The following is an 11323-nucleotide window of genomic DNA, read 5'->3' on the forward strand; positions in this document are numbered from 1 at the left end:
TTTTAAAAAAAACATTTATTAAAGCTCTTTCAAATAAAAATAATAATAATAAAAAAAAAATCAATAAAAAAACAATAACTGTGAGGATGGTTGACATTTTTGACATTTATTTATCTCTGAACAACAGCAAATATACCATACAAAATAAAAAAGCATCTATAATAGTGTTCCCACAGTAATTCATCAATAACAACACTATTATACATATTAATAACATGATTATTATAAATAACATAATAGTAATATTAAATGATTAATATATATATATATAGATATAGATATATATAGATATAGATAGATACACACACACACACACATACATATATATATATATATATATATATATATATATATATATATATATATATATATATGACAATGATAATGCACGTTTGTTATTTGAAAGAGCTTTAATAAAGTTTTTTTTTACAAATACTGTGAGGATGGTTGACATTTTTGACATATTTATCTATCCGAACAACAGCAAATATACCATACAAAATTACAAAACAACTATAATAGTGTAGTTTTGTATGAGTGTAACCGCAAAATGTAATTTAATATTATTGTTAATAAATATAATATTAATAATTAAGATAATTGTTTGCATAATTTACCCAGATATACTTTGTATACGTGTGGATCATTACTTAACATTCATCTATGCATTTTACGTTAATATGCAAAAAAATAAAATGTACATATGCATGAAAAACAAAAGCGTTCTTTAGCAAAGAGTTAAAATCCACGTGGTGCGCCACAAAGCCCATTCCTCGCCGTCTGTGTGGTTGGTAGCGACATTCACGACGTTTTGCGACATTGCCGTACGTGGACGCTCAACTCTCCCGGGTGAGATACCGGCTGAGCGGCGCAGTTGCACAGAAATATCAAAGAAAGCGACTGGTAGTCCAATAACACTCTGCACTTTTTGTCAGATCAAAAGCACACGTGGTTTATACGTCGTTTCAGCTGCCCGTAATCGCGCGCGGTAAATGTGGACTCTTTAGTTGAGCTGAAAGCGACGCGAGGGAAGGCAACTAATTGTCTAAACGGGGCTTGAAGTAAGTTGCCTCCCCAGCGGCGCTTTAAAGGGAAGCCACAGCCCGGATCCCCAGAATAACGGTGAAAATGGACTATGATTTCAAAGTGAAGCTCACCGGGGAGAGAGAACGAGTCGAGGATCTCTTTGAGTACGAGGGATGTAAAGTTGGACGGGGGACATATGGCCATGTGTACAAAGCAAAGAGGAAAGATGGGTGAGTTTGCAGGATGGACTTGTGCAGCGATATGAGGCCTGCGCTCCCGTCGCGTTCTGCTCTCAGAAACCAAAACAGACCGTGTGTTACCCGCACTCGGCCCGGTGTTTTAGAGAGACCCGTCTCTTGTCTTCAAAGGGAGTTTGGTATTCACAGCTCACAGTTTCAGCGGAGGCTTATTTTGAGGGGATTGTGAATGTACGTCAGCAGGCAGGAGTGCTGTTGTGATTGACGAGCTTATGCAGTTATGATGGGCACAGGTGCATTTGATGCACATTTAGAGCTGCGTTGCTTTTTCTTTGTGATAAGGAAAATTATATTTGCCTCCAAAAAAAAAACGACACTTTACAAAAGGCATGTTTACACAGCTGCTCCAAAAGACACAATGTTAAAATCGGCACTAAACCATGACCCTGCTTTACGTTCTACCTGAATAAAATGCAGCCTTAAATTTGGCCTTTGTTATTCTAATCTATAGTTTAATGATTTATTTAGAATGCCATGTTTCTGTATTCATAATTTTATATATTTAAAGCAATTACATTTATGTCTAAACATTCATAACCTCTTTTTTCTGCCATTGTTCCCTTGTGAAAGTATGTAATCGCATACAGAGCAAGTATCCAGCCTTCCTCATACTTGTGATGTAATTTGTCACCTCAGCTGTGTAAAGATGACTCTCAGTTTCATGTCAACACCTGAATCCATTGCTGATGTGATTGACATCCCTTTTGAGATATTACCATGGAGATCAGGGTTCACTGCACAGCTTTAGATGGTGATTTTAACTCTTTCAGGTGTCTGCAGAGTTTCTACTTCTCTTTTGCTGCTTTAAGTGTTTCTGCATTTGCGCTGGTTACGACAGTGACTTTGGTGTCAGAGTTTAACAGTTCAATACAGCAGATGTTGAGGATTATGAAAGGTTGTTACAGCCTTGACAAGCCTTTCTTCATATTGGTTTGTGTTAACAAAACCCTTCCAAGGCGAAAAGGCCGCTAAAATAAGACTTGAGTAGTGATTATATATAAATTAACTGCATATATTCGTGCTTACAGAAGAGGATTGGCGTGGAATATACTCTTGCAAGACAGATGAGAAGAGGAATTGGAAGGTCTTTTTTAATGGAAGTCTGTTGGGGAGGAATGGGAGTTAAAATTCTTTTGCTTTCAATGTTTTTGTTAACTCGCTGATAGGAATATATTCTGCAAAACTTTCTCACACCTGAGACAAAAACCCAGGGATTTGTCTGTGCTCTTCATCCAAAACGAGACAAATGATTCTCTTCAAACACTTCGATCAAAGAGCAGAAAATAACAGTAACCTTTCTAAGATTAGATCTATTATATTAGTTTTGTTTTTATAAATTTGGCAAGTCGTATATCATGCTCTTTAAAAGACCGTGCCACACCCATGCTAGTCTTTATTTAATTTCTAGGGTCGTATGATTTTCATTATGTGAAAAATTGCGGAATCTCTCTCATAAAAATGGAATTTACTGTATAATGTGGAATGTCACGGAATTTGGATGAATAAGTCAGTGATATGTACTTAATCAAATCATGTTGTGGACAAATGTCTGTGGATTTTAAACCGCAAAAAGACTGCTATTTTAATATGAAGTATGCATGTTCTGCATCCTTGTGAATGAGCGGTGCAGTTTCATCTACTACACATACTGACGTACACGTGACACTTGTGGTGTTTTCAGGACATGAACTTCATCTCTAGAGCTGCTCTCAGAGTCATTTCGCAATTTCATTTGATAAAAGTATCATCGGATGCTCAAAAGTCTACATTATAACCTGCCAAAATAAAAATTTCTTTGAAGAAGCTATGACAATATAAGAAATATATTACTGTTTTACAGTAGAATGTACTTCTCAAAGTAATACAGTTTATTAAAACATTTTTTTAAGCTCTCGCACATTGTTTTGCCCATGTGTTAATTTAAAGAGTAAACCTCTGATGTGCAGCACTTTATTTGCCCAAAGAAAAATTAAGGAATTATTCAAATTTAATATCATTACATTTTAAAATGATTTAAATTGTTACAATTTAATGCATCCATTTGATTACCACCATTTTGATAATAAATTTGTGTTAAATCATAAAATAGAATCCAGAGAATTTAAAAAAAACTTTTCTTATTGGATAAAAATTGTAATATATTATTAAATTGGAAAAGCTTTATAAATTTGATTGGTTAGACATACTTTTTGATTATTAACATTTAAACCATTACAACAGAATCTAGAAAAATTGAAACGGAGAACAATTTAGGGAAAATAAAACATTTCATAGGGCACAATTTCTAATTCCAGCTGCAGTGTTTGAATTGAAACCATGGTTTAATACCTGCTCTTGGGACGAAATTAAAAAAAAAAACAATGATTTAAACTAAGAGTTTTGCATTTATTGTTTAGAAATTAGAGCTACAATGTCAGGGAATTAAAAGACCTAAAAGGCCAATTCTACATTTAATTCTATTGGTGGGAAAACTTGGCAGAAAATAACCCTCAATGTCTGCAGGGCATCGCTGATTATATTAAGGTGTATGAAATGGCGTTCCTCCCAATTTGCATAACATTTTTATTGCATTTAGTGCTATCACAAGAGATTTGATTTAGTGCTAATGGTTATTTGGTTCCTGCACAACAATATTGTTCACACCAGTTGCAAACTATCTTGGCGGAGGAAGAATGGATCTGCTGATGAGTTAAGTTGGTTCTGAAGTGTCGGTGTTTAAATGAGACCCGTCAGACAGACCCAAAGCTGGGCTATTAAAGTCCAGACTGCCTGGCGGCCAAAGTCTCGCTTGAAGTGTTTAAAGATGTTTTTGTTCACCATAGAAGCCGGTTGTTTATGACTGGTTTACAGCTAATTTGTTCTCCAGAAACTGGACAGGGCGTTGTGAGATTTTATAGGCTTTTTTTTTTTTTTTTTTTTTTTTGAAGGACTTAATTTCAACATTACTTTCTATGCCTCACATTAGCCGCCAGGAGACTTGTGAATTTTTGAAGGTGTGCTAATATTGAAAGTGTCAAAATCTTGATGAATTCTTTCCCAGTGGTTTCTTTCTCTCTATATGGGGTTTAATATGATCTGTAGGTATAGATTTAAGGAATTGTAATGCACTGAAGAGTAATTGCGGTTGCTGATATGTCTATTTGCAGGAAGGATGATAAAGATTATGCTCTGAAGCAGATTGAAGGCACAGGGATCTCTATGTCCGCCTGCAGAGAGATAGCAGTAAGTACATCAAGCTTTAAATGTGTTCCTGTCAAGAGGATCTTCTTCAAGTAGCTCTGGCACATGCCATCTTGGTGAAATAAGTTCCTAGAAATACATTTGCAGCATGTGGATATTTTAGGGTGTTAAACTGTGAATAGCTTTATGAATTTATAAGTGCTCTTTAGAGATACAGTGTGTATTTTTTCGATGCATACTCATATTCTCTCATGTGCAGTAAAGTGAGTTCACTCAGAAATGAAAATTGTCATTATTGATTCACTCTCATGTTGTTTCAAACCCGACAGTTTGCTAAAGACAATTTCAATATAATGAAAGTGAATGAGAACTAGGGCTGTCAAGCTCCAAAATAATAATAATAACAAAAAAACACCATTATAATATCATAAAAGTGCTCCATACAACTTGTCATATGTTAAATTCATGTGACCACTTTAGGGCTTTTCACACTGCGATTAACCCCGGGTTATCGTCATTCTAAACACCACTCTTAACCCTGGGTAAAGGAACGTTTCACACTTTGTAATTTAGAAGCGTGGTTAGCACCGCTTTTTACCCAGGGTTATGCCTGCTTCAGAGCAGGGTTAGCACCACTTTTGCGTTGTTAACCCCGCATTGCGGTGCCAAACTTGTTCAGTGTGAAACGACGCGGTGTTAGAATGTTAAAGCCAGTCGCTTAGCAACAGGCAACCAATTACATACTCATATTTGCCTGCTTTGGACAGTCACAGAAACACTGCACATTGTATAAACAGTAAATGACAGAAAACGCGGCAATTTGAGTGAAGAAGAGACCTTTTCATTCTTGCCTTTTATAATCCGAAATGTCCATTCAGTCGGCAAAACGAGGATGCGCAATGCTTGAGCTATGTAAACAGGTCGCGTGCGTTTATCCAATCAATGACACTGATACAGCAAATATGCAAATAAGAACGTTAACAGAGGGTTTAGGAATGTACAATGTGAAACGCCGGCTTATGAATATCAAAGACTATAGAATAACACAAGACGTGTCACTCGTATTGTTTTGAATGGGAGAAAGTGTAACGCGCAATATGGTGGAATAAGTCCCGCCTTCTAAATAAGAGCCAATCGCCGACTGGTAAAGTCTTCGCGTCACTTCAGCGGCCGTTAGAATCACCGGTTTCTATAGAAACAGTCAGACTTGCGCCTCCGAAGAGACGCGCATTTAGGTCTGCGCATGCGCATTAGCTTGATCCAGCCTGAAAAATACTTTTTTTGTCATGATTCGAGCGTTTAAAAACTAAATTTATGTGCTGGTTGTTGTTAGATTTCATTGTTGATTTCAAATATGAAATTTAATCGTAAGGTTGGCGAACAGTTTTGGAGAATTTGATGTTTCCCCATTCAAAGAGTGCCCGAGAGGCGTTTCAAAGATGGCCGCCGAGTGAAATGACTTGTCTTAAAGGGACTTTGTGAATATCCAGGATCAATTGTTAACGCCTGGTAAATTACGAGCAGTATGAAACGTGAAGCAAGATAACCCAGGAATCCGTTTACTCTGGGTTTAGAATGACCCAGGAATAACTATTTCAAGTGTGAAAAAAAAAAAAAAAAAAACTGTTTTGTGTGAAAAAAAGGCTGAAATTTAATCTCCCCTTGATATTCTGTGACTAGTTTTGTCAGATTAATGAACAAATCATTTTTTAGGGTCTGCTCTTATCAATGAATCAGGTGATCCAGTTCATAAAACCGAATGATTTGTTTGCAACTGATTCATTTCTCGAGTTCAACGATTTATTGTCCACTGAAGGTGAAGATTATTAGTAGCTTTTATACAGAGTAACTTCTATACAAATTTTGGCTTATTTTGAGTAGTCATGTGTTTTTATAAGATTTGAAATATAGCACATGGGTCATAAGGACCTTTTTGAAGCTTGAAAACTCCAGCCCCCATTTACTGTAATTGCCTGGAAAAGAGCGACCAGCTCTTTATTCAAAATGTCTCCTTTTGCATTCCTCAGTCATGCAGGTTTGGAACAACATGAGGGTTAATAAACAATGATGACAGAATTTTTGTTCTTGACTAAACTATCCTTTTAACAAGCATACTTCGAGCTGAAGTGTTTTTGTGTACTTTGGGTTCTGTGGGTGCTCTGTAGATGTCTGTCTCAGCATGTGCGCCTGACTGTGTGTGTTCGTTCTTGTTTGCTCCCTGCAGCTGCTGCGTGAACTGAAGCACCCCAATGTGATCTCACTGCAGAAGGTTTTCCTGTCACATGCAGACCGCAAAGTGTGGCTTCTCTTTGACTACGCTGAACATGACCTCTGGGTAACATACAGTCGAGCACACATGCACACACAGAGAAATGTTTATATACAGTACATGTCTTTTTGAGGGTTTACGTGTCTTTGTAGCACATCATCAAGTTCCACAGAGCCTCCAAGGCCAATAAGAAGCCTCTTCAGCTGCCCCGTGGGATGGTAAAGTCATTGCTCTACCAGATCCTGGACGGCATCCACTATTTGCACGCCAACTGGGTCCTGCACAGAGACCTGGTGAGGATCTGTGTGTGTTGTTTTGAATAGTTAATGCTCATACAGAAGTAGCTAATTTGCCAAGTTTATCATTCTTTTTGAGATCATCTTGTAGTAGTAGTTGTTGTTTGTGAGCTAATTGTTCTGATAGCAGGGATTATTAGAAATACCATGACAAATTTTCCAGCAGGTGGCAGCATTTTTATAAGATTTTATTAAATATTTACTTGTCACAACATATGTAAGGGTGGAATTTATTAACAATGTAACCAAACTTCATTTTGATTATTTATTTATTTATTTATTTATTTATTTATTATAAATGTTCTCTGAATAAGAACTAGTTTTTGGTTTCAACCCAAATCACATCTGCTTTAACATAACAAACCAAACCTGGTATGGTTATCACAAAAATACATGGAAAATTCTTGACCCTAAGAAAAATATAGAAAATAATTTTGGACCCTGGTTACAGCATCATTTATCACACTGAAATGAGAGAGGAAGTGTTACAGCTCTGACCTTTGACTCTTTCACCACAGAAACCTGCAAACATATTGGTAATGGGAGAAGGTCCTGAAAGAGGACGTGTGAAGATAGGTATGAGCTCTATTGTCTTTTCTCTTCGGACAAAAATGAGAGATGTGTGTATCTGAATGTGTTGATGCATAATCATAACCATTTTTAAACTTCTGTCTCTTATGTGCAGCTGATATGGGTTTTGCACGGCTCTTCAACTCACCACTGAAGCCTTTAGCAGATCTGGACCCTGTAGTTGTTACGTTCTGGTACAGAGCACCAGAGCTGCTGCTGGGAGCCAGGCATTACACCAAAGCCATCGGTGAGATGTTAGTTTATGAGCGTCTTTGCAAATGCACATTTTAAAAAGTGTGTTTTAGATTATTTTCTCTCTTCTTTACAGATATATGGGCGATTGGCTGTATCTTCGCTGAGCTTTTGACCTCAGAGCCTATCTTCCACTGTCGACAGGAGGACATCAAGACCAGTAATCCCTACCATCACGATCAGCTGGACCGGATCTTTAATGTCATGGGCTTTCCTGCAGGTATTCATAATTCACTCGTCATTCAAATCTAGGCGATTCAGTAAAACTTTTGCTAGGAGTCGTAACATGTCTTTTTAATGAGTCAAAGGTAATTTTCTCTTGCAGAAACAATCGGAGAAAGTAAAAAAAAATCTGTCATTTTTGTTATTCAAATATTTATATTTGCAGTTACAGTTCAGTTAAAGGGTTAGTTCACCCAAAAATAAAAATTCTGTCATTAATGACTCACCCTCATGTCGTTCTAAACGCATAAGACCTTCGTTCATCATCAGAACACAAATTAAGCTATTTTGATTAAAACCGAGAGCTCTCTAACCCTTCTATAGACAGCAAACTTAATTTTATGAAGCGACGAAAATACTTTTTGTGCAGAAAAAGGATGAATTTATTCAACAATTTGTTCTCTTCCATCTCATTGTCCTATGCTGTTTACATTGGCGTTTTGAAGTTGAACTCGGAAGCGCTGCACTGTGTTTACAACTTGAACAGTGTAGGAGAAGATATTGTTGATAAAGTTCTTGTTTTGTTTTGTTTTTGCACACAAAAAGTATTCTCGTTGCTTTATAACATTAAGGTTGAACCACTGTAGTCACATGGACTATTTTAATGATGTCTTTACTACCTTTCTGGGCCTTGAAAGTAGTAATTAAATTGCTGTCTATGGAGGGGGGTTCATAATATACCTCTTAGAGTTAATCAAAAATATCTTAATTTGTGTTCTGAAGATGAACGAAGGTCTTACGGGTTTGGAAGGATAAGGTTGGGTAATTAATGACAGAATTTTCATTTTTTGGGTGAGCTAACCCTTTAAAGTTGATAGTTCACAATGCTTCAGTCCAATAGCACTGGTAATCTTTGTGCGTAATCTAATTTTCTTCTCAGACAAAGACTGGGAGGACATTAAGAAGATGCCGGAACACTCTACGTTGATGAAAGACTTCAGGAGGAATACGTTAGTTTGATTTCATCTTTGCTTTTATGAAATTTGGCATTAATAAGGTGTTTCATTTACTAAAGTGTTTGAGTTGATGGTGTTTGTCCCTCTTGCTGTAGATACACTAACTGCAGCCTTATAAAGTATATGGAGAAACATAAAGTCAAACCTGACAGCAAAGCATTCCACTTGGTAAGTAGGTGAAAAGAATTGCAGGTCTCATATGTTCATTTTAGGTGCCCTTTACATGATACAGCTTTCAACTGAAAATGGAAAACTTTTTATGTGTTTTGTGAATGGGGATCGTTTTGACAATGTTGTTGTCTGCACGAGAAAAATGCAAAGGACATTGTAAATTAATACATTAATACATACCCTTATTTGTTTAATTTTAATTTGTTTAAACTTTGAACATCTGCACTCTCTCTCAGCTGCAAAAGCTGCTTACTATGGACCCAATCCGCCGAATCACATCTGAGCAGGCCATGCAAGACCCGTACTTCCTGGAGGAGCCTTTACCCACGTCTGAGTGAGTGATGCGAAGCGCAAAATCAGCTTTCTGTCTATGACATGGGCAATTTTGATTAGGATTTCTGTATGTTTAATGTATGTACACTGAAACTAGGTCAACCACAGGGCTCTATTTACATAAGATTCTTACATATTTCAAATGTTTTTGTTTAGTGTCTTTGCTGGCTGCCAGATTCCTTATCCCAAAAGGGAGTTCCTGACGGAAGAGGAGCCGGAAGACAAGGCAGATAAAGTAAGAAATGTGTGTTTTCAGTTTTTTCACTTTCTATTAATTTTAATATTTTATTAGTTATTTAAAAATGTCCCCTGATTCGTTTAGAGGCTTTTATCAGCAAATACTAATATTTAGTTAGCATATGATCTAATTCAATGTTTAAATGATTGACAACTCTAATATTTTTGTTTTGACTTGTAATTCTACCACAACTGCAGAAAAACCAGCAGCAACAACAGCAGGGGAACAACCACACCAATGGGGCGGGGCACACAGGTAACCCTGACAACAGCCACGCACAAGGCCCGCCTCTGAAGAAGGTGAGAGTGGTTCCGCCCACTACTACCTCAAGTGGCCTGATCATGACCTCAGATTACCAGGTAACACATGAAAACACAAACATTTATCTTCCTTGTTATTATTATGTTATGTTAATAATAATAAATGTTTCTTGAGCAGCAAATCAGCATATTAGAATGATTTCTGAAGGATCATGTGACACTGAAGAATGGAGTAATGATGCTGAAAATTCAGATTTGCTCACAGGAATATTTTAAATTGTAAAATATTTCACAATATTACTGTTTTTACTGTATTTCTGGTCCTATTTCGTTGTGATAACCTCCATTTTCCTCCACACTGCGACACGTAGTGAGATCCTGAGAGTTTCCGTTTTGAACTCTAAGAACTTGAAATTGCATGCAAGCATTAATGTCTTGAGTGATTATTGATGCATACATTTGAAAACAAAGACTCAGTCGCTTTTCTTCTGTGTTCCAGCGCTCCAATCCACATGCTGCCTACCAGAACCCAGGACCAAGCACATCATTGCCCCAAAGCAGCATGGGATACTCCTCTACCTCCCAGCAGCCTCCACAGTACTCACACCAGACCCACCGCTACTGAGTCAGACCATGCCCCCCACCCCACCCCCCTTCACAGTGCCCAATAGGGAGAATGTACTTAGGGAGGCGGGTGTGGACCTGAGCCGAACCGCCCTCTTACCCCACTGGGCGCTTTGCTGTGCAGCATTTCCATAGAGACACCGCAGGAACAATAACTGTATACCTAACATAACAACTATCACCGTATCATACAGCCAACATTATACTCCGCTGACAAAAGGAGAAAAAAATAAAATAAAATAAATAAACTTTAAGTGAAAACAAATGAAAAAAGCTGATGAATAACGGATATTTGTTCCATTGGTGATAGTCTTCGCTGCAAGTCTGTGATACTTCACATGAAAAAGAAAAACAAAAAAAAGCAACAAACATTCTCAATATGTGGTACTGAACAGCTGCACTATGTAGTGAGACTGGTTTGGAGTGAGGTGGGGATCCACCATACCATCCAATCTCTTTAGCCCTCACTTTGAAAATCCGTTGGCCTCTCCAAGACTTAAAGCTGCTATGTGACTGCCAGCAAAGACAGAATGACGTTTGTCAGTCTGTCTGTCTCTCCGTCTGCCCTTACACACACACACACACACATGCACACACATACACATAACAAATACTCAAGCACTCACTCTTTTAGCCCATTGCTGGGGACCGAATTCTCTGTGCTGGAGC

The 11323-nt window shown here is 37.4% G+C and overlaps 1 protein-coding gene across 2 annotated transcripts; it reads left to right on the forward strand.

The window, feature by feature from the left end:
• Window positions 1-779: 779 nt before the first annotated feature.
• Window positions 780-10927, forward strand: cdk8 (cyclin-dependent kinase 8). Of its 2 annotated transcripts, none has more exons than XM_048174203.1 (13): window positions 780-1256; window positions 4430-4505; window positions 6688-6798; window positions 6885-7025; window positions 7547-7604; window positions 7714-7845; window positions 7927-8070; window positions 8953-9022; window positions 9124-9196; window positions 9436-9533; window positions 9689-9767; window positions 9968-10129; window positions 10530-10927. In XM_048174203.1, exons 1-13 carry the CDS (start codon window positions 1129-1131, stop codon window positions 10653-10655), a joined length of 1398 nt encoding a protein of 465 aa, XP_048030160.1. In that variant the 5' UTR covers window positions 780-1128; the 3' UTR covers window positions 10656-10927. The 2 variants fall into 2 exon arrangements, with proteins under 2 accessions (XP_048030160.1, XP_048030159.1); XM_048174202.1 differs by having other exon boundaries at window positions 781-1256; window positions 9689-9776.
• The last annotated feature ends 396 nt before the right edge of the window (window positions 10928-11323 follow it).

The sequence above is a fragment of the Megalobrama amblycephala genome, linkage group LG22 (genome assembly GCF_018812025.1).
Source record: "Megalobrama amblycephala isolate DHTTF-2021 linkage group LG22, ASM1881202v1, whole genome shotgun sequence".
Lineage (NCBI taxonomy): Eukaryota > Metazoa > Chordata > Actinopteri > Cypriniformes > Xenocyprididae > Megalobrama > Megalobrama amblycephala.

What these genes read in the sequence shown, in the direction of transcription:
- cdk8 (XM_048174202.1), top strand. Translation starts at nt 1,129, where the DNA reads ATGGACTATGATTTCAAAGTGAAGCTCACCGGGGAGAGAGAACGAGTC. An exon ending in ACGCTGAACATGACCTCTGG is followed by an intron (nt 6,799 to 6,884) that starts GTAACATACAGT and finishes GTGTCTTTGTAG; the next exon opens with CACATCATCAAGTTCCACAG. An exon ending in TGTCATGGGCTTTCCTGCAG is followed by an intron (nt 8,071 to 8,952) that starts GTATTCATAATT and finishes TTTTCTTCTCAG; the next exon opens with ACAAAGACTGGGAGGACATT.